This window comes from Rhinopithecus bieti, unplaced genomic scaffold (assembly GCF_001698545.2).
Source record: "Rhinopithecus bieti isolate Rb0 unplaced genomic scaffold, ASM169854v2 scaffold_31823, whole genome shotgun sequence".
NCBI lineage: Eukaryota > Metazoa > Chordata > Mammalia > Primates > Cercopithecidae > Rhinopithecus > Rhinopithecus bieti.
The window spans coordinates 1,640,777-1,668,677 of NW_016814121.1; the positions used below are offsets into that span (position 1 = coordinate 1,640,777).

The following is a 27,901-nucleotide window of genomic DNA, read 5'->3' on the forward strand; positions in this document are numbered from 1 at the left end:
CAGAGCTGGGACTTGAGCACATGTCTGTCTGTCTGTCTGTCTCCTAAAGCCTCTCCATCTGTATTAGTCTGTTTTCACACTTCTGATAAAGACATATCCAAGACTGGGTAATTTATAAAGAAAAAGAGGTTTGGGGCCGGGCACCGAGGCTCACGCCTGTAATCTCAGCACTTCGGGAGTCTGAGGCAGGTGGATTACGAGGTCAATAGATCGAGACCATCCTGGCCAACATGGTGAAACCCCGTCTCTACTAAAAAGACAAAAATTAGCTGGGCGTGGTGGTACACTCCTGTAGTCCCAGCTACTCAGGAGGCTGAGGCAGGAGACTTGCTTGAACCCAGGGGGTGGAGGTTGCAGTGAGCTGAGATCGTGCTACTGCACCCCAGCCTGGCGACAGAGTGAGACTCCATCTCAAAAAACAGAAAAGAAAAGAAAAGAAAAAGAGGTTTAATGGACTCACAGTTCCACGTGTCTGGGGAGGCTTCACAATCATGGTGGAAGGTGAAAGGCACTTCTTACATGGTGGCAGGCAAAAAGAATGAGAGAATGAGACCAAGTGAAAGGAAAAACCTCTTACAAAACCATCAGATCTCATGAGACTTATTCACTACCATGAGAACGGTATGGGGGAAACCACTCCCATGATTCATTTATCTCCCACCAGGTCCCTCCCACAACATGTGGGAATTATGGGAGCTACAATTATGAGATTTGGGTGCGGACACAGCCAAACCATATCATCATCTCTCTCTCCACCTCTACCACCCACTGCCTCCCAATAATGGACTGGTGATACCAGTGAGGTGAAAACCAGGCTCCTGGCTGTCCTCTGCATGATTACTCCCAAACAGGAAAGGCGTTTTCTAGCCAAACGGTGACCACGCATCAATTGCAGGGAATGTGTCTACTTTACACACACATAGATTTACAAATAAGGATGTCTACCGCTGTATCATTTAAGGTAGGAAACTTAAGCCATCAGCAACAGGGAATTCAATAAATTCTGCAAAGCCATTGAATAGAATCTTTGATGGTTATTAAAATGATGTTTTGGAAGACTATTTTATGATACAGTATTTAATCTATATTATGAAAGATAGAGGTCTCAAAATAGTATGATTCTAATTTTGTAAAAGAATGTATATTTGGAAATAATCAAAATGTGAAGTGGTAGGATTATGCAAAACTTAATTTTTTTCTTTGTTTTTTTTTTGAGATGAAGTCTCTTTCTGTCACCCAGGCTGGAGTGCAGTGACTTAGTCTCAGCTCACAGCAACCTCTGCCTCCTGGGCTCAAGTGATTCTTCTGCCTCAGCCTTCCAAGTAGCTGGGATTACAGGCTCATACCACCATACCCAGGTAATTTTTGTATTTTCAGTAGAGATGGAGTTTCACCATGTTGGCCAGGCTGGTCTTGAACTCCTGACTTCAGGTGATCCACCCATCTCGGTCTCCCAAAGTGTTGGGGTTATAGGCATGAGCCAACACGCCTGGCCTTTTTTTTTTTTTTTTTTTTTTTTTGAGATAGAATCTCACTCTGTTGCCCAGGCTGGAGTGCAGTGGTGCCATCTTGGCTCACTGCAACCTCTGCCTCCCTGGCTCAAGTGAACTTTCTACCTCAGCCTCCTGAGTAGCTGGAACTATAGGTGGGCACCACCGCATCTGGCTAATTTTTGTATTTTTTTTTTTTTTTTTTTTCAGAGACATGGTTTCACCATGTTACCCAGGCTGGTCTAAACTCCAGCTCAAGTGATAACCCACCTTCACCTCCCAAAATGCTGGGATTACAGGTGTGAGCCACCTCATCCGGCCTTAATTTTCTTATGTAGACTCTTTTTTGGCTTCCCAGATTGCAAAGTAAGCTTGTATTTTGTAATCAGGAAGTAGAAAGCAACACATTAAGAAAAATAAGGCTCCTGAATGGACTGCTGCTTTGTCTGGAATCTCACACGCCCCTTTATTGTCTTACGGAGAGTTGGGGAGGGAAAGCTAGAGAGGGTGTTGGGAGGGGTAGGGGGAGCTGAATGGGAGCTCCCGAGACAAAAATCCTAGAGGTACTGCTGCCCCATGTGCCCTGGCCTTCCCTGGGGCCCTGGAAGCCAGGCATCTGCCCTGTGCACCCAGGTGCTGGGTGAAGACTCCAGGTTTAGTAGCTTCTGATGCTGGCAGACCACTGACCCTCTTGATTAAAATGCACCATCCACATAACTCAGTAATAGAATTAGAAGGCAATTCCTCCCTCAAATGGGCTGCGGTTGAGGCTGCACAAACAACGCGTGTTTTGTTCCACTTTGATTTGGCCTAATGTGTTGGTAAAAGGGTCCGTTCCTGAGATGTCTTGTACTTAATTACGTATGAACATAGCAGAGAGTGGAGGACCCTAACAACATGCCCAGTGGGTGATTAAGTGAGCATCCAAATGGGCAATCAATAATTTACTAAAATATTTAAAATACCTCCTGGCTTCCTGTGATGGGAAGAGTATGGCTCCTGTGTGTCCTTCATTGGCTGTTCTGCAGGTGGAGGTCTCCATTGCCTTTCTGGTCTCTCTGCTTCTGAGTTTGGACGCATCTGCCCACTTTCTCCAGAGCTGGACAGTGGACTTGCAAAAAGAGGTCTGATCACATGACACCCCTGTTTTAACCATCGGTTGCACTTGCCCCAACCCTACCTACAGAGGGAAGTTCAGGATACATGACAGTTATTCCATTTATTTATTAAATGCCATCCAAGGCCTTTCTGGTTTCTTGCTGCAGGCTCCTCCCCTCCACACTCTAAGCGGCTTCTCACTCTGGAGACTTTGCACTGGCCGAATGGTTCTCCCTTACCTTTACCCCCACTTCACCTGGTCAGCCCCTACGTACCTCGGCAGGTGTGGCTCAAGCTTCCCCTCTCCAGGAGGATGCTCTGACCATCTTCTCTAAGGACTCCACAGTTCTCCATGTATGTCTCTTACCTTGCACTTGAACCTCACTGTGTTTCATGTTCTGATCATGTCTGCCTCCCCTACCAAGCTGTGGATGGGTGTCACGAGAACAGGAACACGTTCTACCTGGATCTTTATTTAATCCTTTCGTTGGGGGGATACTCCCTAATAAATGAATGAATCAGGAATGCAGGAATCCTGGCATGGTGGTTATGATCAGGGTTGGCAGTTAAGGATTCTCTCCCTGTCCTCCTTCTTGAATTAACAAGTTCCTCTGAATCACCTACCCTTGGATTGCTAGCTACAGAGGGGATTTGCTTTCTTATTCTCTAGCTGCAAGAACTGAGGTCCAGAAGGGTTAACTTATTCGCCTGAGAGATACCAGTGGAGCCACAGGCCCTAGTCTACGAGGATTTCCTGACTTCCAGGGTCTGCTTTGTCCCTGGGAGCATGTGGGTCATTGTCCTCATGGTAATCATCGTCAGCATCAGCATCGTGTCAAAATCATGATAGGAAGGAAATAAGAGGAAAAGTTCAGAAAGGACTAAAAGAGGATTCTCGACCATACTTGTTTTAGATTAGTTATAATAAACCTGATTCTAAGCAATCTAAAAATGATGGTTGTTCTGAGCCTTAACCAGGTAAACATGGAAGAACATAAAACCCACTTGAGATATTTTCGGTGATATTTATTGGGCTGTACCATCGACTCCCCAGAGGTTTAGCAAAATGTTGGGCACATTCAATATGTATTTGTTGAGTGACTCAAACGAATGCCTACTTTGTCCCCAGAACTGGATGCTTTCTTAATTTAATCCTCAGAGCAACCTGCAAGGTCTTAAGTGTTATGCCACACTGATTACGACATGTGGCTTAGTTACATTGTGGCTTATCTGAGGCAGATTTGATTTTAAATCTCTCTGGTGACATTCCAACCATCGAATGCATTGCTCTGCATCCAGCGAATCCTTAATAATTATTAATTAATGAGGGTGCCTTCTCAGTCTGAATGCTTAAACCACATGCTCTCTGAATATGATGGGAGTTGCAGCATATTTTAATTAAACACTGACAACTTTAATTCTGATTGCTCATTCTAATACTCCTGAGCTAATAGCACCAAGCTAATGGCTTGTTCGTTTTGGAAGATATTAACAGCGGGGCGCTGCCTTTTACCCAAACATAAGATCATAATAATTAAAATCTGATATTGCTCGAAATGAACTCCTTTAAAGTAATTTATATCCCACAAACACACACAGATGCAGCCATGTAAGTGCCAACATTACCAAGAATTTACAACCCCTTAGAGAAACTCTGTCCATTTCTTTCCAAAATGAAAAGTTTTCTGTTGACGTGATAAAAGACTCCTTACTAGGTTCAGGGGAAATGTATATTTCCACTGATCAATTTCTGAGTTTCCCAGAAGAGGGGAGCCACAGAGAAATCCTGAAAATGAATGGCTGTGGGAGCAAAGTCTATTTGTACTTTATTGCACCAATCAGAGTCTAAACCACTGAATCAGAGAGTGAGACAAAGAAAAATCTTATTGTATGTGTGTGACTGAGCATGAAGGAAAGATGGGATCTGCATATACAAAGAGATGGAATAATTTGGAGAGAGGATCCAAAAAAGCAAATGTAACATATTGCATTAATTAATTGCTTCCACCAACTTATACTGAGTACTCATTGAGTCCCAGGCACTGGAGACCCAACGGTGTTAGTGCCAGAGTGATCCTTAATGAGAGGTTCATGTTTGGGCTTGGGGAGGTGGTGCTATGAACCCCCTGAAATTGTATGTAAAATCTCATGTTTATGGGCACATGTGGGTGAGGGTAGAAACAGATTGGTACTTTTTTTTTTTTTTTTTCCCTGGGGACAAAATATACAGCATGAGTCACGTTTTCTAATCCTTCAAAAGGTAAGTAACTATGATACCTTTTGAACCCCCAAAAGGTAAGTAACTATGATAGTAGAATTTGCCTCCTCTACTCTTTCCCTAAAGAGAATGAGCAAACCAAAGCAAAAACCAAAACAAGCCAATGAACAAAGGTATTTTATTTATTTTACTTCCTTTACTTTTGTAAAGTTAAAAAATATTTTCTACCAAACCTTAGAAAAAAGCCTTACCCCTACATTCCAAAGGCAATAAAAAGGCCACCAAGGCCAGGGGCGGTGGCTCACGACTGTAATCCTAGCACTTTGGGAGGCAGAGGCGAGCAGATCACCTGGGGCTAGTAGTTCCAGACAAGCCTGGCCAACATGGTGAAATCCCATCTCTCTAAAAATACAAAAACTAGCCCGGCATGGTGGCATGCCTCTGTAATCCCAGCTACTTGGGAGGCTGAGCAGAAGAATTGATTGAACCTGGGAGGCAGAGGTTGCAGTGAGCTGAGATTGCGCCACTGTACTCCAGCCTGGGCGACAGAGCGAGACTCATCTCAAAAAAAAAAAAAAAAAAAGGAAAAAAGGCCACCAAATACAGTGAATTATGGGATACAATTCATTGACAAGCTATTAGCAACAAGGTCATGTCATTAGAGATAATTCGAACTAATAATCCCATTGCTAATCTTTGCTTGAGTCTACGTAAAGAATTCTCAGTGGGATGAGAAGCATAAGTCATAGACATCTTCTCCCAACAGCTATGCTTTTCTGAGTATTTATTATTTACCAAGCATTATTTCAAAAGCTTTACCTGCAAGGTGTTATTAAACCTCACAGCTATTTTATGAAGATATGTATTATTACCAGTCCTGTTTTACAGACAAGGAAACAGATTCAGGGAGGTTCAATAACTTGTTAAACTCCACAGCTAGAAGTTTCCTTCTATCTTCATCCTTTCCCTTAAGAAAAGCTATAAATGACCACACCGTAAAGGTGAGCTAGATGTCAGGAAATATAATCTCAAGACAAAACAGCTTTCTTGCATGAGACAATTAATTAATTTAAATAGTGTTTAATAGTTGGTTTGTCAGGGCCCAGTTTCTTAGCAGAATTCATCTTTGTGTTTCCAGAACTAGAGGAATTGAACCGAGGTGGTGAGGTCAGGTTAGGAGGAAGTGGTGAATTTTTTTGAGACAGAGTCTCACTCTGTTGCCCAGACTGGAGTGCAGTGGCACAATCTCGGCTCGCTGCAACCTCCATCTCCTGGGTTCAAGCGATTCTCCTGCCTCAGCCTTCCGAGTAACTGGGATTACAGGCATGCGCCACCACATCTGACTAAGTTTTGTGCACGCTGGGCTAAGTTTTGTATGTTTTAGTAAAGACAGGGTTTCACCATGTCGGCCAGGCTGGTCTCGAACTCCTGACCTCAAGTGATCCCCTCTCCTCAGCCTCCCAAAGTGCTGGGATTACAAGCGTGAGCCACCGTACTTGGCCAGGAAGTGGGGAGTTATTAAGGAGGTGGAATTGAGGTGAACTACCCAATTTCAAAATCCTTGTCAGCACAGCCTGGATGAACTGAAGATTTTTCTTACTATCTAGATGGTGGTTTAGACTTTCCCTGCATCTTAAAGATGGCTTTTTTTTTTTTTTTTTTTTTTTTTCAGACGGAGTTTCACTCTTGTTGCCCAGGTTGGAGTGCAACGGCATGATCTCGGCTCACAGCAACCTCTGCCTCCAGGGTTCAAGCGATTCTCCTGCCTCAGCCTTCCGAGTAGCTGGGATTACAGGCATGCACCACCACACCTGGTGAATTTTGTATTTTTAGTAGAGATGGGGTTTCTCCATGTTGGTCAGGCTGGTCTCAAACTCCCAACTTCAGGTGATCCTCCTGCCTCGGCCTCCAAAAGTGCTGGGATTACAGGTGTGAGCCACTGCTCCCGGCCTGGATGGCCATTTAAAGCAATTTATTTTGACATAATTTCATACTTGCAAGAATAATACAAAGTATTCCTGTATACCTTTTACCCAGATTCCGTGTCTGTTGACATTTTACCACATCTGCTTTTTCCTTCTCTCTCTAAATAAACATATTCATTTTATTTTCTTTTTCATGTAGACATAATGATGCTCTTTTTTCTCTTCAGGGTATATTTCTCCTAAAACAAAGACATCCTCTTCCGTAACCACAATACAATGAACAAAATCATGAAATTGTCAATGATATGGTTTGGCTCTGTGTCCCACCCCAATCTCATATCAAATCGTAGTCCCCAGTGTTGGAGGAGGGGCCTGATAGAAGGTAATTGGATCATGGAGGCGGATGGATCATGGAGGCAGATTCCCCCTTGCTGTTCTAGCGATGGTGAGTGAGTTCTCACGAGATCTGGTTGTTTAGTTCTCACGAGATCTGGTTGTTTAAAACTGTGCGGCACTTCCTCCTTGTTCACTCTCTACTCATGTAAGATGCGCCTGTTTCCCCTCACCTTCAGCTATAATTGAAAGCATCCTGGGGCCTCTCCAGCCATGGTACCTATACAGCCTGCAGAACCATGAGTCAGTTAAACGTGTTTTCTTTATAAATTGCCTAGTCTCAGGTATTTCTTTATAGCAGTTTAAGAAGAGACCAATGCAATCACTGATAAAATACTATTAACTCTTCTACAGATCTTACTCGTATTTCACCAATTGTCCCAATCGTATCAGCAAAAGAAAATCCTAGCTCACACATTGCACTCAGCTGTCACATATCTTTGGTGTCTTTTAATCCGGAAGAATTTCTTTTCTTTTTTTTTTTTTTGAGACGGAAGTCTCGCTCTGTCGCCCAGGCCGGACTGCAGTGGCGCTATCTGGGCTCACTGCAAGCTCCGCCTCCCAGGTTCACGCCGTTCTTCTGCCTCAGGCTCTCGAGTAGCTGTGACTACAGGCGCCCGCCGCCGCGCCCGGCTAATTTTTTATATTTTTAGTAGAGACGGGATTTCACCGTGTTAGCCAGGATGGTCTCGATCTCCTGACTTCGTGATCCGCCCACCTCGGCCTCCCAAAGTGCTCGGATTACAAGCGTTAGCCACCGTGCGCGGCCTAATCTGGAAGAATTTCTCAGCCTTCTTTGTCTTTCAGGACACAGATATATACATACATAGATATAGAATTTTTTTTTTTTTTTTTTTTTTTTTTTTTTTTTTTTTTTTTTTTTTTTTGAGACTGAGTCTCGCTCTTGTTACCCAGGCTGGAGTGCAATGACACAACAATCTTGGCTCACTGCAATCTCCACCTCCTGGTTCAAGCAATTTTCCTGCCTTAGCCTCCCGAGTAGTTGGGATTACAGGCGCCCACCACCAAGCCCAGTTAATTTGTATTTTTAGTAGAGATGGGGTTTCACCATGTTGGCCAGGCTGGTCTCGAACTCCTGACTTCAAATGATCCACCCACCTTGGCCTCCCAAAGTGCTGGGATTACAAGTGTGAGCCACTGTATCTGGCCTGACACAGATATTTCTTGAAAAAGTACAGGTCAGTCAGTTACTTTTGTCATGTTTTTCAGTTTGAGTTCTACTGATGTCCTGATTAGATTCAGGTTATGCACTGCTGGCAAGAATATCATNCTCCTGACTTCGTGATCCGCCCACCTCGGCCTCCCAAAGTGCTCGGATTACAAGCGTTAGCCACCGTGCGCGGCCTAATCTGGAAGAATTTCTCAGCCTTCTTTGTCTTTCAGGACACAGATATATACATACATAGATATAGGATTTTTTTTTTTTTTTTTTTTTTTGAGACTGAGTCTCGCTCTTGTTACCCAGGCTGGAGTGCAATGACACAACAATCTTGGCTCACTGCAATCTCCACCTCCTGGTTCAAGCAATTTTCCTGCCTTAGCCTCCCGAGTAGTTGGGATTACAGGCGCCCACCACCAAGCCCAGTTAATTTGTATTTTAGTAGAGATGGGGTTTCACCATGTTGGCCAGGCTGGTCTCGAACTCCTGACTTCAAATGATCCACCCACCTTGGCCTCCCAAAGTGCTGGGATTACAAGTGTGAGCCACTGTATCTGGCCTGACACAGATATTTCTTGAAAAGTACAGGTCAGTCAGTTACTTTTGTCATGTTTTTCAGTTTGAGTTCTACTGATGTCCTGATTAGATTCAGGTTATGCACTGCTGGCAAGAATATCATGGAGGTCATGTTGTGCTCTTTCTAGTGCATTGTACCAGGAGGTGCACAACATGTCCCATCACTGGTGATGTTGACCTTGGCCTTTTGGTTAAGCTGGTGTCTGCCATGTTTCTCCACTGTGAAGTCACTCTTAAGTCACTATCCATCCCCCCTTATTTTTACGTTAATGAATTGTTTAAAATTTTTGGTAAAATACGCATGACATAAAATCAACCATTTTCACTGTTTTTAAGTGTCCAGTTCTGTGGCATTAAGTACAATCACATTGCTGAACAGCCATCACCACCATCCAGCTGTAAAACTTTTCCAAGTCTGTACTCTTTAAGTACAGACTTAAAGGTGGCTCTTTGCAGTATTATGCTGAAATCTTCCTCTCTACAGCTTTCCTACAACTGGTTCTTGTTATTGCCACTAGTTAACCAAGGACGACTCTTGTCTTGGGTTGACATGAAGGTGAGTTGAAGGTGACAATCATGACCTACCTCCTGCTCTTCTATGCTCCAAGCTATGCAACCCCAGCTCCTCTAAGGAAAGAACATGAGGACTTGGGCAGGTTCCCTTTGGTAAAAAGGTAATAAATTTTCAGAAACCTGTCTATAGCCAACAGGACAAAGAGACATTGAATTTTTCCATAGAGCCAGATTTGGCCAAAATGGTTTTGTTTAAATCCCAAACCTTCTCTTTCTTCCACAACCTCTGTGCTATGTATGTTATTTTCAGAGGTGTGTGCTTCACTGTAAACCAGCTACCATTCTACTTTCTGTCTCTAACATTTTGACTATTCTAAGCACCTCTTACAAGTGGAGTCACACAGAATTTTGTCTTTTTGTGACTGACTTATTTCACTTAGCATAATGTCTTCAAGTTTCCTCCAGATAGCATATGTCAGAATTTTCTTGCTTAAGCCTGAAGAATATTTCGTTGTATGCCAATATCACACTTTGCTTATTCATCAGTTTATGGACACTTGGGTTGCCCTGCCTTTTGACTATTTGGTGAATAATGCTGTTATGAACATGTGTACAAGTATTGAGTCCCTGCTTTCACTTCTTTTGGTTATGCGTCCAGAAGTGGAACCTCTGGATCATTATTTTCCTCTTCTTAATTAATAAGCATCTTGGGGGACAATACTTTGAGATTACCTGAAAAACCTGTTATTTTTCTGACACTTTCACCCACTACTGTTAGCATCCATCGATTTCTATCTGAATCAATTATTCTAATGGTTGTCAAATGACAATTTTCTAATTCCATCACTCTTTCTGCGTTTATGAGTTGGCATTCTACTGGAAAGAAGAAACTTCCCTTCTCCCCCCTTTATTTATGAATATGGACTCATTTTATTGAATGGGCTACGCTCCTTTCCTTTTTACACTATTGCTCTGAGCAATTCTTTTCCCTATGATTCCCCAGAATGCAAGTTTGGAGAAATGCGGGAACTTTCCGTATTTCTTTGTTACCATGAAACAAACTGAGAGTGCAACCTAACTTCCCCAAGTTGAAAAAAATCATTTTCCTGCCCACGCATTAGTTTGGCTCAAGGGGAAACCCTTTTTCGAAAGTGCTTTCTGGGTAGCCCCGCGCGAACTGCATTTCCCAGAGGTCTTCGGAGTTACGTCATCAGCGAGCGCGGCTTTTTGCTGGCGAAGCCGGCTTTGGAGAGCTGCTGTGGCGGCGGCAACATGGCGGACGTGATAAATGTCAGTGTGAACCTGGAGGCCTTTTCCCAGGCCATTAGTGCCATCCAGGCGCTGCGCTCCAGCGTGAGCAGAGTGTTCGACTGCCTGAAGGATGGAATGCGGAACAAGGAGACGCTGGAGGGCCGGGAGAAGGCCTTCATTGCGCACTTCCAGGACAACTTACATTCGGTCAACCGGGACCTCAAGTAGGTACCGGCTGCAGGGGCCGGGGTCGGGGACCGGTCCCGCTCCGACCCTGCCCCTACGTCGCTCGAGTCTTCCCAGGCAGGGGCTGTTCTCCATTTCCCTTGATCCCCGTTCTTTCTCTTCGTGCTCTCCAAGCCTCTGCCTGCCTCTCAGGGACACCTTATCACCATGCCCGCTTTCTCGTCTCGCTTCTCCTGGCCTCCTGGTCCTGTTTGTCTCCCGCCATTCTCGACCTCTTCTGTGGCAGTTCCATTCCTGACAAGGAGGCATGCTCTTCCTATGAAGTTCCGCTTCTCTGAGCTTGGCAGGTTTCTCACCTGTAGGCCTTCTGTGCCCCATCACGTCTGATCCGAATGTAGTGATAGTACAGACAGGACCTGATCAGTCCGCTCCAAACCCAAGTGCACCCGATCTGATTAGCCCCAATTCCGTGGCCCTGAACTTGGACTTTATCAGTTCCACCACCACCCACCGGCAACCACGACGAAACAGACCAGGCCTTGAGCTATCTTCCCCCTTTCCCCTGCCCTCTCCCAAACCACCTGATCAGTTTCCTCACTCCCACTCTCACTGCTCCTGTTCAGTTCCTTCCGCAGTAGAGACCTAATTTTCAGTCTCCTAACCAGTTTACTTACTTATGCTTAACGCCCCTGCTTCTTAATTTGTAGTCTTTTAGGGTTAAGGATTCCACTTTTCCTAGTCTTTCTTACAAAGCACCTTCTTCACTTATACTTTACAAGTGTTGTAAGAATTAAATGAGAGGATGTTTGCAAAGGGCCTGGCACATAGTTGGCACTTCTTGATTGCTTAGGTCCTGAACTTGCCTTCTCTTTTATAAGAGAGTCAGTCCTTCCCAGGAAAGTTAGAATTTCAGGATTTTTGCCTTTTACTTCTCAGAACTGACCTGAGTAGGGGAAAGCATTTGGTGAGCTAGTCATCCTTTGATTTCTGGACTGGTTGGATTTTTGTTTTTTCAACTTGGTCTCCTTAGTAACCAGATGGAAAGAGGAGGTAGGATGGAGGAGGAGGTGGAGGAGGTGGCCAAATGATGGGTGCCTTTTTGTTTTCCCCCAAGTAGTTGCCATAAATCACACACCCGTCCTCAACGCCCACATCCGCTTGCTGTTCTCTGGCACAGCGCCGAGCACCAGTTAATACTTTCCCTGCTTCGGGGGATGCACTGGCTGTTCTTCCCTACCTTCTATTTTCTTTCCATTTTCTCTCCGAGTTACTTTCCTTTGTAATGTTCAGGATATTATAACCCTTCACCATTTTAAATAGAAACTTTAAGAGTGCTGACATTATCCCTTTGCCGTCTTAAATCTTTGTACAGTAGTGCCAAGAAGAAGGTGGCTGATGATTCCAAAATGAATGTGGCATAAGAAGCTGTTCCTAGAGAGTCTTTTGTTGGCAGTTTGGGACTGGCCCCTCAGAACGTACTCCTGGAATGTGCTCTTGTTGGCTCGCTTTCCCAAGCTTCTCGAGGGTTTTCCTGCTAGACTGAAGTGTGTTTGTTAGACACAGCCCCCTCGGTGGTGTCTTCCCATTCCATTTGTTTATTTTATCTCTTCTTTGTTTTGTTAAGTTTTGCCATCTGTGAAGCATCACGTACAAATCTATCCCTATGTGAATGATAAATAATCATCATTTATTCAGGTACTTGCTGTTCTGCCAAGTGTAATGATCTGCACGTGGGTCGGAAAACGCTTAGTGAGAGGCCGTGTTATGCCACATTTCAAAATTCCAGAAAGTCTCGTCCCCACTGCAGAGATGAATTTGAGTTGTTCAATTCTGATTGTGGGAGTCTTATTGATTCTAGTGCCCTTATGTTTTTTTCCTCCTTTGGAATGGCACCAGGAAGCTCTGTTTTAAAGTCAGATAAACTCTCATTTAGGGTTTTGTTTGTTTGGTTTTTTGTTTTTGTTTTTTTTAAGTGTCCCAAATATTTTTTAACCTTTCAAAAAGTGTTTCTTCTTAAGGGACTTCTGATGGATGGTTTGAAGAGCAGTCTTTGATCCTGGGAGTTGGCTTTACCTTGGGGTGTAAGTGGGCTTAGGTTTATTTGCCTTATCTCTTTGCTTTTCAGTGAGCTGGAACGTCTGAGCAATCTGGTAGGCAAGCCATCTGAGAACCATCCTCTTCATAACAGTGGGCTGTTAAGCCTGGATCCTGTGCAGGACAAAACTCCTCTCTATAGTCAACTCCTTCAAGCATATAAATGGTCAAACAAGGTAAGGGAGATGTAATAAATGGAACTAATATATGGAAAGCCAAGTTTTCTTATATTCCATAAATGCAGAAAGCAAGAGTAAGTTTTTATTGCTTGTTATGTTCTTGATTCAGCATGGAGTTATAGAGTTGGAAGTTATAGAATTTTTCTGTAATCTATTTTGTAGTCCTTTGAAGTCTTTGGGGATTCATGATGCTCAGGTGATTACATATTAAAAATTCTGACTCAGGTGTATTTAACCTGGAGACCGGGTATAGGGAGCAACTCTCATGAACCCCTTAAAATTATATGCAGTGTGTTGTGATATGTGCATGTGTATCTGGGGAAGGCTTCCTAGCTTTCGTCAGGTTCACAGAGCAATCTGTGGCCCCCAGGAGGTGTCTAAATGTTTAGCTGCGAACATTATGTTCTTGTATTGTCTTTCCCTCTCACAGATGGATGAGCATCACTACAATACCGTTTGTTCGATGACTCTCTAATTACTTAGATGCTACCTAAGGGAGATTTTTCTTAACATGCTCTGTAGAGTTTGATATTCATGATTTCTTTCAGCAGGCAGGCCTGTGGCAGAGACCCTAGGACAGCTGTAAGTGGAAAACTAAACTGTAGTTGAAAAATAACAGAAACAGTTAGGCTCATGAATCTGGAAATGGTTCGTTTGTTTATGAACAAGTTCCTTTTGTTTGGGTGCTGTGTGTTGTGGCGTGCATGTATGTACAGGCTTTCTATGTTGATAGGGAACTAGAATATATGTATACTTTAGGAATGATTTTGGAAGCTTTTTTATTATACTGTGCTGCCTCTTTGAATAATTGTTGTTAGAATTGTTAGTTGTTTAACTGTATGCAGGGTTGTGCCCCCTCCAGTAATCCATTGGCATTTTCTTCTTTTCGGTGGTTTTTTTCCCCTTAGGTCTTGGATAAGAGATAAACCTTGAGAGTTTTCCTGGTGTGCAGAATTTTTTCTTTGAATTTCTCTTTGAGGGTGTTTTAAGTGGTGGTTTGAAGTGGAACCCTGGGAGCTGCATTTGTGATTTAGGAAGGTGATTTATCATGGGTTACTAAAGAAAGAACTTGAACCTTGAATGCATACATGTAGCCTATAAGGCCTTTCCCCAAAACTCTGGGCTTCCAGTGACAGAAACCCAGCTGGGCAGCTGGGTCTAGATTTAGCCAAAAAAAAAAAAAAAAAAAAAGGCATGGGGGGACTTCACTGGTTCAAGGAACTAAAATGTTCAGGGAGTTACTTGTGTGTGACTGAGCTCAGGAGGATCAGGGTGCTTGGGTGGTGTGGCAGGAACGTCACTCTCCTGCCCTCTCTAGGACTGCTTTCCTTTCTTGGGCTGATGCTCTCCAAGGGGTAAAAAACATGGCTCAGCAGTTGTGGGTATACATAGTTCTTTTTTTTTTTTTGAGACGGAGTCTCGCTCTGTGGCCCAGGCTGGAGTGCAGTGGCCGGATCTCAGCTCACTGCAAGCTCCGCCTCCCGGGTTCCCGCCATTCTCCTGCCTCAGCCTCCCGAGTAGCTGAGACTACAGGCGCCCGCCACCTCGCCCGGCTAGTTTTTTGTATTGTTAGTAGAGACGGGGTTTCACCGTGTTAGCCAGGATGGTCTTGATCTCCTAACCTCGTGATCCGCCCGTCTCGGCCTCCCAAAGTGCTGGGATTACAGGCTTGAGCCACCGCGCCCGGCCGGTATACATAGTTCTTATACCTGGTGACCTCCCAGTGTCCATGTCAGGCTCTGAAAAAGGATTCTGGCCCAAACTTGATAGGTGCCCTCTGAGATGGTTCATTGCATCCATGGGTGGGATCCTCAGCTCAGAGCACCTGAAACACAGGAAATGGGGCTCCTTGGAGTTGAGAGAGAGGGAGTTCCCAGAAGGGATGGATGCAGGGCAGGTAAAGAAATCACAGATGTCTGTTGCAGTTTTTTTAGGCCAGACGTGGGACTGTTCCAGCTCTACACAGATAGGTGTTTGGAAAAGGAAGCCATGTTGATGTATCCTGTGGGTAAAGTTCTCGAAATAGGGTACAGTGATAAGGACTGTTCAGTGGTGGGAAGATTCAGGCTGATCTCAAAACCATGAGTGAGTGGGACACTTCATGGAAATGACTAGTCTTACGTTGAAGTGATGACACTGAATTTTTGAATGAAGATAGTTTAATCACTGAATTGTGCCGCTATTAGAAGTTTCTACTTCGGCCGGGCGCGGTGGCTCACACCTGTAATCCCAGCACTTTGGGAGGCCAAGGCGGGCAGATCATGAGGTCAGGAGATCAAGACCACGGTGAAACCCTGTCTCTACTAAAAATATAAAAAAAATTAGCCGGGCGCAGTGGCGGGCGCCTGTGGTCCCAGCTACTCGGGAGGCTGAGGCAGGGGAATGGCGTGAACTGGAAGGCGGAGCTTGCTGTGAGCCGAGATCACACCACTGCACTCCAGCCTGGGCGACAGAGCGAGACTCTGTCTCAAAAAAAAAAAAAGAAGTTCCTACTTCAACCCCTACCCTTGCCCCACAGTGGAAAATAGGTTGTATTAAGGAAAAGAAATGTTATGTATTATATATGTGGAACTTCTTGTGCTGGAAATGCTACAGGTTAAAAATATCTGTATGCATTTATCCCAGATTATAAATCTCCTATGAGCAATGTGAGGGGGTGTCGAGGCTGCAGCCATGTCCTCGGCCTGCTGAGGTTCGGCTCCTGTAAAGTAACTATGTTCTTTCACCAGCACGAGAGAACAGTTTAGAGACTCAGCCCCTTATTTTAGAGGTGAGCAAACTGAGGCCCAGTGAACTGACCTGTTTACAGCTCCCCAAGCTAGACCAGAATTTGGGTTTCCTGACCTGGTTCAATGTTCTTTCCTCAGAACTTGATGTTTTAGTCCAGTTTTGCTTAAGGTTTTCAACTGTAGAAAACATTTTTTTCCCCGTTTACTTGCATCCTGGAAACAATTCACATTATATTTTATTCATGAATCTGTATGTATTTTTCTAATTTTTAGTGATTTATCAAAGGGTGGAGATGGCAAATACATGGTACCTGGATTCTTAACCTATTGCTCTTTCTAGGGCAGACATCACTAATCAACTATTGCATTCTTTCCTGCTGAGGCTGTGTGTATATTGGCTTAGAATCCTTGCAACTCTCTGTTCTGGCACTAGGCAGTGATTGCCAATTATTCAGAAGAGGGTGGCAAGGAAAACATGTTTTTTATTTCCATTATAGCAGATAACGTCCTGTGCGACTATTACTTGTTTATACCTTACCTTTTTCTACAAGGGATTTAAAATAGATTATAAGAATACACAAAACCCTGAAAGAAAAGCGGGAAAACAAGGATGAGGAAGCCTATATACATTTCTTTAATAAACACAAGACGTAGCCTCAAGAAATAAGCCAGTACTCTAATTTCCAGCTGGGGACATGGAAAACGCAAATAATTAATTATATGTGTTTATCTTGCCTTTCCTACAAATGAAAAGAGCTTTTTAATTGCTAAAGCTTTCATCGTTCATCGTTCATCGTTCAAAAGAGTTTAAACCAGTAAGTGCGTTCATATGTTAAGTGAAGTTTGGGGTAACTTGCCAATGTCAGCTCTATGCACTATTGGCTAAGAATTGAAGGACATATGAGAAAGGCTTTGATACCCACCCATTATGAGATGAACTTTCTGTTTTATGTGCTGTTGGCTATAGAAAAGTCTCGTTCATGCCTAATGACTAATTATTTTCTTTAGGGGTTTTTGTAATTTTTGTAAAGTCAGTTGGAATATTAATTACATGGTACTTGGCATAATTGTTAGAATAACACGTTTAAAAATTAATCTCATCTAATGGAATGATGTCAAATTGCTGTGAGCAGCACTTCTCCCATACTGAATTGGGGGAAGAATTTAGCTTTTCACTATTATACACCTATAGATAATTGTTCTGAGAAGGATGACAAGCTCTCTTGACTAGGGCAAAAAATAATTGGCATCAACGCTATCCTTGCTATAAAATAGTCAATGTAGACTTGATAGTGCTTATTACGTTCAGAGATGCGGAGAGTTAACCTGAACTTATTCTGAAGGTCCCCTTTTGAAGGTTTCTGGCATCCTGTCACCAGGCTTTTATTTCTGGCTTTTATTTTTTTTCATTTGTTTATGGCAGGCTACTTGTATATTTGCCTGGAAAAGCAGACTAAGACGTCCGCCTTTCCCTGGCGACATCTGAAGCTGCAAAGACCCCAGAAGTGTCACTTTTTACTGGGCTTGGGAAATGGGCCCAGAGCGAGGTGCTGCTGCTACCCTTTTTTTTTTTTTTATGTTTGATTTTTTATTATAGAAAGAGCAGCTTTCTATTCCAAGAATATTCCATTGAAAAGTGTGAAGGCATTTCCTCCGTCCTGCCCTCCGGAACCGTTCTTACCAGAATCCAGTTGCTTAATGACTAAGTTATTGCGAAGTTCACTTCTCACATCTGTCTCTGAAGGTGCTCTTTTCTGTTTTTGCATCACAGAACTAACAGGGTTGGAATCGTTTTACGTTGCAACGCAGAGCCTTTCCTTTACGGACTCCGTCCTCTTTTAAGGGTAAACTATAAGGGCCCAGGGGAGAGACACCATGTCCGTCTTGTTCCTTGCTGGGAGTCCCCAGCACCTAGCAAGGCGCCTGGTCCACTGTAATCATTCAGTGAAGATTCGCTGAGTGAATGAAAGAATAAATGAATCGAAGCATTTTCTGTTTAATTTTTAATTTACAACCCTTTTGTGGTTTGAGGAAGTACAATGAGGGCATTTCCATTTTCAGCCATTACTGAGAAAGTCAGTTGTGGTGCTTGCAGATGGCAGGAAATTTGGAGATCTTATGATGGAGGCCAGGGCTGGGGGTCATTTGGAAGGCCAGGGTGAGGTCATTGGGTGAACCGATGATAAGCTCTTTGAAGGCTGATCGTAGCATTTTTATCCACATCATCTGTCACCTGGTATGCCCTTCTAATGGGACTTGGTGGAAGTTTTTTGGAGTTGCCTGAGTCAGGCTAATTTGAGCTGCTGCACCTGATGTCAGGTGTTCTGTGGCAGCTGTCATTTTGGCAGCAATGTGAAAACTGTCTGGGAAGAGGAAAGTCAACTCCACCAGCCTCTTAGGGTTATCCTACCTTGTGAGTTACCTATAACCCATTTCTGCTCGTGTTTTCCTTCCCACCAGGCCCACCCTTGACTCGTTCTTCTCTCCATATAGCTGCTACATGTTCAGGGAACACAGATTCATTCAGAATGTAATAGGAAAGAAAATGACTTAAATGCTCCTCAAAGTTTAATCATCATGACTTTAGGATTGAGCACCCTTCTGGAATGTCCTTTTATTAGCGAAGGTGTTCTTTCACCTAAATCTAACCTGTGTAGCGCCCCATCACTCAAAATGAACTTGCTAGCATAGTGGGTTGGGCTGTGGTATAGACTGCTCTGGTTAGCCTTGAACCCTACACCCTCATCCTCCCTCCCCACCTGCAAACCCTGGATACCATGGGAGCCATTATGAAAAGAACAGCCAACCAGAGAAAACAATGAAATTCAGCCAGTCTCCTGGACAGCTAGATATATGGTAGGATTCAGAAGTCAAGAAGGTATATCAAAAATATAAAAACCTAGATGTGAGTTCTGGAGTCAAGACTACCTGAGTTCTGATCCAGCTCTGTGCTTATACTTGAGCTCACAACCCTTGATTCAAGGGAAAAAATTCTTTTTGAGTATCAATTTCCTCATCTGTAGAATGGGGATAATACTAGTATTTGTGTCATAGGGTTGAAGCGAAGATTGAGATAATGCACATCAAATGTCTTAGGATAACTCACACATAGTAAGTGCTAAGTAAATGGTAGTTATAATGACCAGGCATAGTGATAGTACACATGTGTGTTCTCATTTATGGAATGCATGTTACTCATATGTACTCATTTATGGAACATGCGTTGCTTGTATGCACGTGTCCTCATGGATTGCGTGTCACTCATATGCCTGTGTACTCATTTATGGGGTGTGTGTTATGCATATGCCTGTGTGCTTGTTCACGGGGTGCATGTTATGCATACGCGTGTGTGCTCATTTATGGGGTGTGCGTTACTTCTGGGCCCATGTACTCACGGGTTGCATGTTACTCATATGCCTGTGTACTCATTTATGGGGTGTGTGCTACTCGTATGTGTGTGTGCTCGTCCGTGTGCCCCGTGTTGATGCATTGCGCTGGTGCTGTGTGGTGCTTGTTGATGGGCGGTGCATGTATGTTGTTGCCTTACTCACCATGCGGGCATGCGTTACTTGGTTCATGCATTGTTGTGGCTCGTACCTGGACATGTGGTTACTTCATATGCATATGTGCTCATTCTTTCAGCGTGGGGTTACTGGCGATGTTGCGGTGGTTTGTTCATGCAGTGTGGGGTTACTTGTATGCGTGCTGTACTTGGTTCATGGGGCATGGCGTTACTCGTCTGCTTGGCGTGCTGCGTCCATGGGGTTGTGTGTTACTCGGCATGTTGTGTGTGTCATGAGGTTACTCATATGCGTTTGTACTTTTGGGGTGGTGTGTTACTTGTGTGTGTGCTCATTCATGGGGTGTGCGTTACTCATATGCGTGTGTACTCGTTTATCGAGTGGTGGTGTTGCTCAGTGGTTCAGAGCGTAGGCTCCAGAGCCTGACCACTCTGGCTCGCATGCTGTGTTACCTAACAGCTGTGAAGCTAACCTCTCTGTGCTTCAGTGCTGTATTCTCTAAGATGGGAATGATAATTGTACCCGCCTCAGAAAGGTGTTATGAGGACTAAATGAGGTGATACAAGTAAAGCACTTAACCTAGCACAGAGTCAGTACTCTCCAGCGGCTGCTATTATTGTCTGAAGACAATGCTGAGGACAGATTCCAGGCAGTGGTGGCCCATCTTCCAGTGGCTTCTGCTCCCTCACCAGGCCTCCCACACCTGACTTTGGTATTCTCCTGAAGTTCTTCACATTGGAGATTCTGTTGGATAATCAGCACCTTTTCCACTGAGACAGCAATTCACACATTAATATGAATTAATGTGTTGGGGGGGCAGTTCTTCCTCACAGAACCTGGGGGTGGAGGTAAGGGATTGGGGATTTGGTGGGGGGTGTGGGAATCGAGGGGCAGTAAAGGCAGGGCGAGAGTCCTGGGGACAAACCACAGGAGTAGTGGGAGGACTGTGGAGAGGAGGTGAGAAGGGCGTGTTCGGCCCCAGGCGGACATTTGTGCACACCAAAGGGGACTCTTCCCACCTTGGGACTCAGTGAGACCTAGGAAATCAGATCTGTTTTATAGTCTTCTCACCTGGTGGGAAAGGTCCTGTGGGCCGGTCTGGGATTTTTAGCCTTTTTTTTGAGACAGGGTCTTGCTCTGTTGCCCAGGCTGAAGTACAGTGGCACAATCGTGGTTCACTGCAGCTTCAGCCTTATGGGCTCAAGAGATCTTCCTGCGTCAGCCCCCCAAGTAGCAGGGACTACAAGCATGCACACCCACCCACACCCAGCTAATTTTTAAATTTTTTGTAGAGACGGGGTCTCACTATGTTGCCCAGGCTGGTTTCAAATTCCTGGGTTTAAGTCATCCTCCCGCCTTGGCCTCCCAAAGTGCTGGGATTACAGGCGTGAGCCACCACGCTCGGCAAGCCCTGTTTCTTGAGGACAATATCTGAACACAAAGGCTAATTTAGAACATTTGGATTCTCTCCAGGTTGTAAACTGGGTGCTTGCTATCAGCAGGGCTCTGGAGTCAGACTTCATTGGGTCTCAATCCTCATCCCCCTTTTCCCAGCTTTCTCATTTGGGATGAGTTGCAGAACGTGCCTTTGCCTCAGCCTCCTCATCAGTTCAATGTGGATAACAGGAGCTTCCACCTTCCAGAGCTGTTGTGGGGACTAAGGCATTGAGCACATTTGAGGGACCTAGGCCGGTGTCCAGTGTGGCACGCTTGCAGCGACTGTCCTTTATTCTTGCTCATTTTAATATGAACGGTAAAGCTGCGCCTGGCGGTGTGCAGTCAGGAGAACTCTGGACGGAGCATTCTAGAGAGTACTCTTCAGTCTCGGCCGTCCACTGTCCTGCTGTGTGGCCTCATGCCAGTGGCTTTCCCCGCCTGGGTTGCAGCTTCCTTGTCGGTAGGATGAAGGGTTGGGCTGGGTGAGCTCTTCAGTCCCTTCCAGCTTTGCCCTGCAGAGGTTCATCAGAGTCATCAGTGCATTTCTGTGGTCATGGAAACAAAAGTGTAATCCGAGGAATGGAGAGTATTTCCACCTCTTCAGCTCCAGTCCAGTAATGTTTCTGAAGTACACACAGCCTTTGTGTATGCTCCAGAGCATCTCAGAATATCCCCGAGTGCGGAGTGGAGCAGCAGCCCCCAGGGACTTTAGTGGAAAATTACCTTGCAAAGGTTCCGCAGACAGCGTTCGCCTCTTGTAACACACCATGGGTAAATGTTACTGAAAATCAAGCCATACCCCTATCATGCGAAACGGTTTCTATCCCAAGGCTTTGGCCCAATTCCATGTCTTTATGTTCTACTTACTAGTTGTGGTTTCTGAAAATAGTCACTTTATTGTTGCCTGGAATCAGGTTTGTGACTCCCTCATTCTTTTCTGTAAAAGAGCAGGAACTGTCTTTGGAAGGCTCACTGGCCGGCCCCAGGAAGGCTGCTGGACGTGTGTCAGCCTGCCCCCTGGGAGCCCCTGGCCGTGGGGACTCACACTGATTCCCTGCTTGACTCTCTTCTATCAGCCTTTTCTGGGATGATCAGGTTTGTGTGGTCTGTCCAGAGCCTTCTGTAGATTGTAACCAGAGCCTATAAAGGGCATTTTCTCTTCTCTTCCAGGAATGTTAAGTAGAAAGGAAATTGTCTCCTGTCATTTGTCCTTATGCAAAATTGCACATTGGTGGTGGGAAGGAAGCATATCATTACATGTACAGAAGCCTCCCGTTTTCCTGTCTTCTCTCTTCATGGTGGTTTGGGCTGGGAGAAGGCCGCCGGGTTATTAGTGCTTCTCTCCCTTCTCTGGGCCATCTCATCTGTTCTGTGGCTGCACTTGCAAGCCACACACAGTGACATCTAACTCCATCACCAGGCTGGCTCCCTCCCCCGACATCCAGACCCATGTATCAAAGGGCCCAGCTGGACAGCTGCCCTTGGAGACTCACAGGCCTCTCAGACTGAAGCAGTTCAGAACTGAAATCCTCACCCCCACCACCAACCCGCTTCTCGTGGTGGAATGCCTTAGCCAGCCACCTGCCCAGATCCCTGGGTGTCATCCGTCGCTTCTGCCTGTCCCTCACACCCTCTGACAGATCTATTCATTCCCCCTCTTCACAGCCTCTCAGGTCTTTCCTCTCCATCTTGACTGCTGCTGCCTCTCCCCGGGCCTCCATTATTGCTCAGGGCAATGCCACAGCCTCCCCACTGGTTTCTGGCCTGTAGTCTACCCTTTCTAATCTATTTTCCACTCTGCAGCTCTCGAGGGATCTTTAAAACGTAGAGATCTGATTTTGTCACTCTTCAGTGATTTCCTCCCTCTCTCTTAGGATGAATTCCAGCTCCCTCGCTGGCGCTTGGAGGCTTTCTAGTAATAATACACGGGAGCCCGAGTCCTTTGGCCGGCTTACCTCGCCTCAGTTTCCTCATCTGTAAAATGCCACAAATAGTCCTGCCTCTTACGGTAGCAGTGAGGATGACATGAATAGTGCATGCGAGTGTGTGGCCCAGGGGAGTGTCTGTACATGACCTGTTGACCGTTAGCAACCCCAGCGCAGGCCTGTTGTCGTGGTCTGTTGTCGTCGTCGTGGTCTGTTGTCATCGTCGTGGTCTGTTGTCGTCGTCGTGGTCTGTTGTCGTCGTCGTGGTCTGTTGTCATCATGGTCTGTTGTTCTCATCATAGTCTGGCACCACTTGTTCTTCTAGCTTGTTTCCTCCCTCCCTTCTTGTGGGGGGAAGAAACCCTTTTTATTATGAAAACTTTTTATTATGCAAAATTTCAAATATACACAAAAGTGAGAGTAGCTTCAACCATTAAGAACATTTTGGGCTGTGCGCGGTGGCTCACGCCTGTAATCCCAGCACTTGGGAGGCCGAGGTGGGCGGATCATGAGGTCAGGAGATCGAGGCCATCGTGGCTAACACGGTGAAACCCCGTCTCTACCAAAAAATACAAAAAATTAGCTGGGCGTGGTGGTGGGCGCCTGTAGTCCCAGCTACTGGGGAGGCTGAGGCAGAAGAGTGGTGTGAATCCGGGAGGCGGAGCTTGCAGTGAGCTGAGATCGCACCACTGCACTCCAGCCTGGGTGACAGAGAGCGAGACTCTGTCTCAAAAAAAAAAAAAAAAATAAATAAATAAATAAAGAACGTTTTGCTAAACTTGTTGCATGTATTTCCCCGTCTCTCCCCACGCTTGCTTGCTTTTTTGGTGGGGGGACGAGGACTGGAGTCCGTATGTGAAAATGGAGCCCAGACATCCTGCATTTCGTCTATGGAGACTTTAGTGCACAGCTTCCTCTTTCCCCACTTTCCCTGCTCTTCTTCTTATTGCCACTTCTAGTCTACAGAATTAATTGCGGTTCCCCAAGGGGCCATCATCTCTTCGTCTTGGGGCCTTAGCACTTGTTCTTCCTCCTCCTTTCTTTCTGTGGAAAACTCTTAGTCATTCAAGTCTCAGCTTAGTTGTTACCACCTCTGGGAAGCCAGGCTTTGAGATGCATCCAAATTAGGTGTTCCCTGTGTTTACCCCATGATTGCCTTTACTTGTCTGTTTTCCCTGCAAGATGAAGGCTTCTCCTGTATTAGCACTGAGGCTTTGGGCCAGTTACCTAACACCTGCTGGACTGTGAAACGGGCATCGCGCTGATCTCACAGGGCTGTTCTAAGCATCTAACTGGAAAATGTATGTCAAGTTTCTAGTTCAGGGTTGAACACACAGTGGCATTTAATAAATGGTCATTATTGGTATTAATGATTTCCAAGTGTGCAATAAAACAGTATTTGAATGGAATTAAAATGGAGCCTCTGAATCTCTTCCTCTGTCAGTTTTAGATTGTGGTTTCTTTTCCTCCTGCATCTGCCTCCGTTTGCATCACCTTAACTTTTTCAGATTTTGGTTGTGGCTATTGTCAGGTGCAGGAGCACTGAGAGGCAGGAGGCCTGGGAGTGAGTGCCAGAAGGCTTCCTCTCCAATTCTTTGGCTGCTATGTGCTTTTATTTTTATTTTTATTATTTTTTTTTCATTTTCTTTCTAGCAATAGAAGATTCCCAAACTACGCTTTGTGCTAATCTTAGGGATTCTCTGCACTGGCTCAGGACTTCTGGCCTGTGTGCGGGAGGGGAGCTTGGGCATCTGTTTTGCCTCCTGTTCTCTGCACTTTTCTTTGGCTTCTGGAACTTGCTCTCTGCATTTCCTTTGCTGTAGTCACTTACTTGTTTTGGGAGGCACCAGCTTACCACAGTTTCTTGGGCTTGGTGAGACTTATTGTTGGGGCCAGTCCCTCCCCAGGGTCTTGGCTCAGCTTCTGCTTTTCCTTGCTGACCTCTCCAGGTGAAGAGAACTTCCTAAGACCCTCACATCACACAGGGGACGGTTTGCTCATCTAGTACTTGCTGTTGGGAAGTCAAGAACTTTGTTGTCTTTTTGTCACAAACTTGTTTCAACCCTGGGATTGGAGGCTGTGTCTGAAGTCTCCTCCAGCCTCATCTGTGGCTGCTCTGCGAGATGCACCCCGGGTCAGCTGCAAGGAGCCTGCAGAGGTCAGCTGTGCCCTGCTGCTCGCCACGCCTCCGCCTGGAATGCCTTGCACTTTTGCGAATGCATTTTCTCCTCCAGCCCTCTTCAAGTGTCTCTTCGATGACGACCAAGCAGAGCTTAGCTCAGCCGGCTTTGCCCCACAGCCTCTGGGCAGTCACGCTGACCACACTGCGGCTGCCTGCTCTCTGGGTCTAGCTCCGTTCCCCAGGGTGGGGACTGGAGTCATCTTGGAATGCCCGGCTCTGAGTACAGAGCAGGCACGCCGTAATGGAGCAGCTCCTCTGCCATCTTTCCAAGCACACTTCAGGGACTGTACTTCCTTGGACTGTTAGGGGACCTTGGTGACGAGGTTGGGCATCACATCTCATTTGATAGAGAGTGACTTGTCCGAGGCCATGCTGCTAGCCCTCTAACTGGGACCAGCAGTATTTGGCAGCTATAAAAGGGAATGTCAGTAGAATGTCCAGAAAAGCAGAGAGGTTTCTTCTACCATTGAGGCCCATTAAGATACTGACTTTTCCCCTGGGTGGCCCCCATCAGTACAGCAGGACCAGTGGTCTGTCCATGTGATATACCAAAGGGAATCATTGGGGACAGGTGTGATCCACAGACAGCCATGTGGGGCCCAGCCCAGGCATGGACACAGCTTAGAGGAATTGCCCTGACCTTTATGAGGAAGGCAGCTACAGGCCTCTCAGATTCGGGAGCGGCAGGCACCCTTGTGTGCGTTAACCTCTAGCTATGATAAGTTGGGATCTGAGCAACTCACTGGCATCTTTGCAGGGCGTCTCAGGAAAGAGAAAGGTACTGCCCAGGAGCCCCTTACTGGGGTGGAAGGGGACACCAAAGAATGGCTGTGTCAAGACAGGCACCACCCCTGCACCTTTTTGTTTTAAATAGGGTTTGTACTTGGTGGCCCATTGGGTTCATAAGATGAGATACTCGCCGCTCTTCTCCTTTCCCTGTTTGTGTGTGTCTGTGTGTTTTAGCACTGGAGGGTTATGGTAGACCACTGTTATTTTTAGTCAGTAGGCTTCTCTGATTATTGATTACTTATCCGTAGTTCCCACCACTGTGTGTTCTGGTCTTGGCTCTCTCTGGATGCCGCTAAATGTGTTAACTTTTAAAGGGTGAGAGTCTGTAGGTTTTGAATGTGTATATGCATTAACGTGTGAGAAGATGGTCACACTTGCTACCAATGTGCTAATTCTTAATCATTTCCAAACTGTGTTTTTGGATAGTGTGGTTTTTGCTAGGAAATATCCAGTGCATCCAGTCAATACGCATTTATTGAGCACCTCCTACGTTCCAGGTGCTGTTCTAACACAGTGAATGAAGCCAGTAAGTTCCCACCTTCGTGGTCAATAGAGGAGTAAAGTGCCCAAAGCACCTGGTTTTAGTAATAATTTCTGGCCCTACTGCTTGTCTTTTTTTTTTTTTTTTTTTTCCTTAACCAGTGGCCTTAAATGCCTCAGTTTACCAGTCCTTATTGTCAGAACGGAACATGACAGAGTGCCGGGTGACTTAAATCGGCAAATGTAACTTATCTAAAGCAGTGTCTGAACATGAAGGAAATTTTGTCTTGCTATCCTGGTATCTTAAATATCGCCCACTTTTTATAGCATGGTGCATTTTAATTCTGCTCCACACTTAATGCAAATGCAGATGTATTGTTAGCGATATACCCTTTCTGGCTTATTTGCCCTTGGCTTGGCACCAGTTTGCCTTTATCCTTTTCTAGCCTAAGGCTGTGCTCACTTTAAGGAATTCTCATTGATTGGAAGAGAACACTATATATCTTATATTTATGGCCCATCGAGGAAAAGCAACCACTCAGTCAGCTTTCGGGTTCCATCAACCTCAGACCTGACTCAGTTGGTCTGTTTCTATCATGAGATAACTTTCTACATGTTCTTTGAGATATGTATTGGTGACTCTGTAGCAAAGAAGCTACACATTTGTTATTCCTTGTATTTCGAACTGGGTCTGTTTACATCTCTAGATCCCCAAAGGCTGATTTTGGCCGTGTGTGAGACAGGCCTTATTCCCTGACTTCAGCACCTCCTCCGGGCATGCTGGGTTCCCGGATGCTCTGTATTCTCTTGGTGTGTCCGACCACCCACCTGCTCTTCATCCAGTCATCCAATCATAGCAAGATTTATCTACCTTGCCATTTAAAATCACACTTGGTATTCGGCATGTTTCCCAGAATTGAATGCGTTGATTCAAAATACTACATCATCCATGTTGTTTGTGATGAGAATTGGAATCACCCGAGTTTCAAGATAGACTGAATTCTTGATGTCTTAGTGAGCAGAAAATGACGAAGTGACCATTGAGGAGCTTTGTTTAGTGACAAGGCGGAAGTACGTTTTCCTTCCAGTGTCTCCATGATAGTTTCTGTGTGCTTTAGATACTCTCCAAGTTTCTTCCACTTCACCTGCCAAATGACTTTGAAGACACTCCTTTTTCCAGGTGGTGAATGCACCTAGATCGGTCTGGCATATAGTAGGCGCCCAGTAGGTCTAAGTTTTTCTCTCATTACCCCAAGCTCCCATCCGCCATTCCCCCTGCCCCTGAACACTTGAGCGATGGAGGTGTTCCTGCCTAACTAGATTCCCTTCAGACTCGGCTTGGATAGCATACATACCAGCTCCAAATGCCTTTAAAATGTTTAAGAAACTAGCAGAGGATTATGGAGGCCAACATTCCCCTATCCCTTGTTTTTCCCAGTCTAAAACAGAACAGTCCGTGTTAATTTTAATTGCTTGGATGAGCTCAAACATTGAGATTTTAATGCATTTTCACAGTAGCTCAGACAGCATAACCACATTATCCTGCTGGCAGTTGGTTGGAATCCTTGGCCAAAACGTTGTACTTGGGGACCTCAGCTCAAAAAGCCGGAACGTGGTAATTTCCTAGCGAGATGTCTTGTGGGGAACGTTGCTTTTCCTGTTGAGACTTCCTCCAGATAGTGAAGTGTTGTCCTTCTCAGTCACGTAGTGGTGGGTTCATATTGCTTTTAAGGAG

At 45.2% G+C, this 27,901-nt stretch overlaps 1 protein-coding gene across 5 annotated transcripts in view; it reads left to right on the top strand.

Annotated features, from left to right (window-relative positions):
- Positions 1 to 10,628: 10,628 nt before the first annotated feature.
- The window catches only part of MED27 (mediator complex subunit 27), a 220,585-nt gene continuing 203,312 nt past the window's right edge, over positions 10,629 to 27,901 (top strand). For all 5 annotated transcript variants that reach the window (XM_017849942.1, XM_017849943.1, XM_017849945.1 and 2 more), the window contains exons 1-2: positions 10,629 to 10,868; positions 12,956 to 13,100. In XM_017849942.1, the coding sequence (XP_017705431.1) occupies positions 10,666 to 10,868; positions 12,956 to 13,100 (348 nt within the window). In that variant the 5' untranslated portion in view covers positions 10,629 to 10,665. The remainder of the gene's footprint in view (positions 10,869 to 12,955; positions 13,101 to 27,901) is intronic.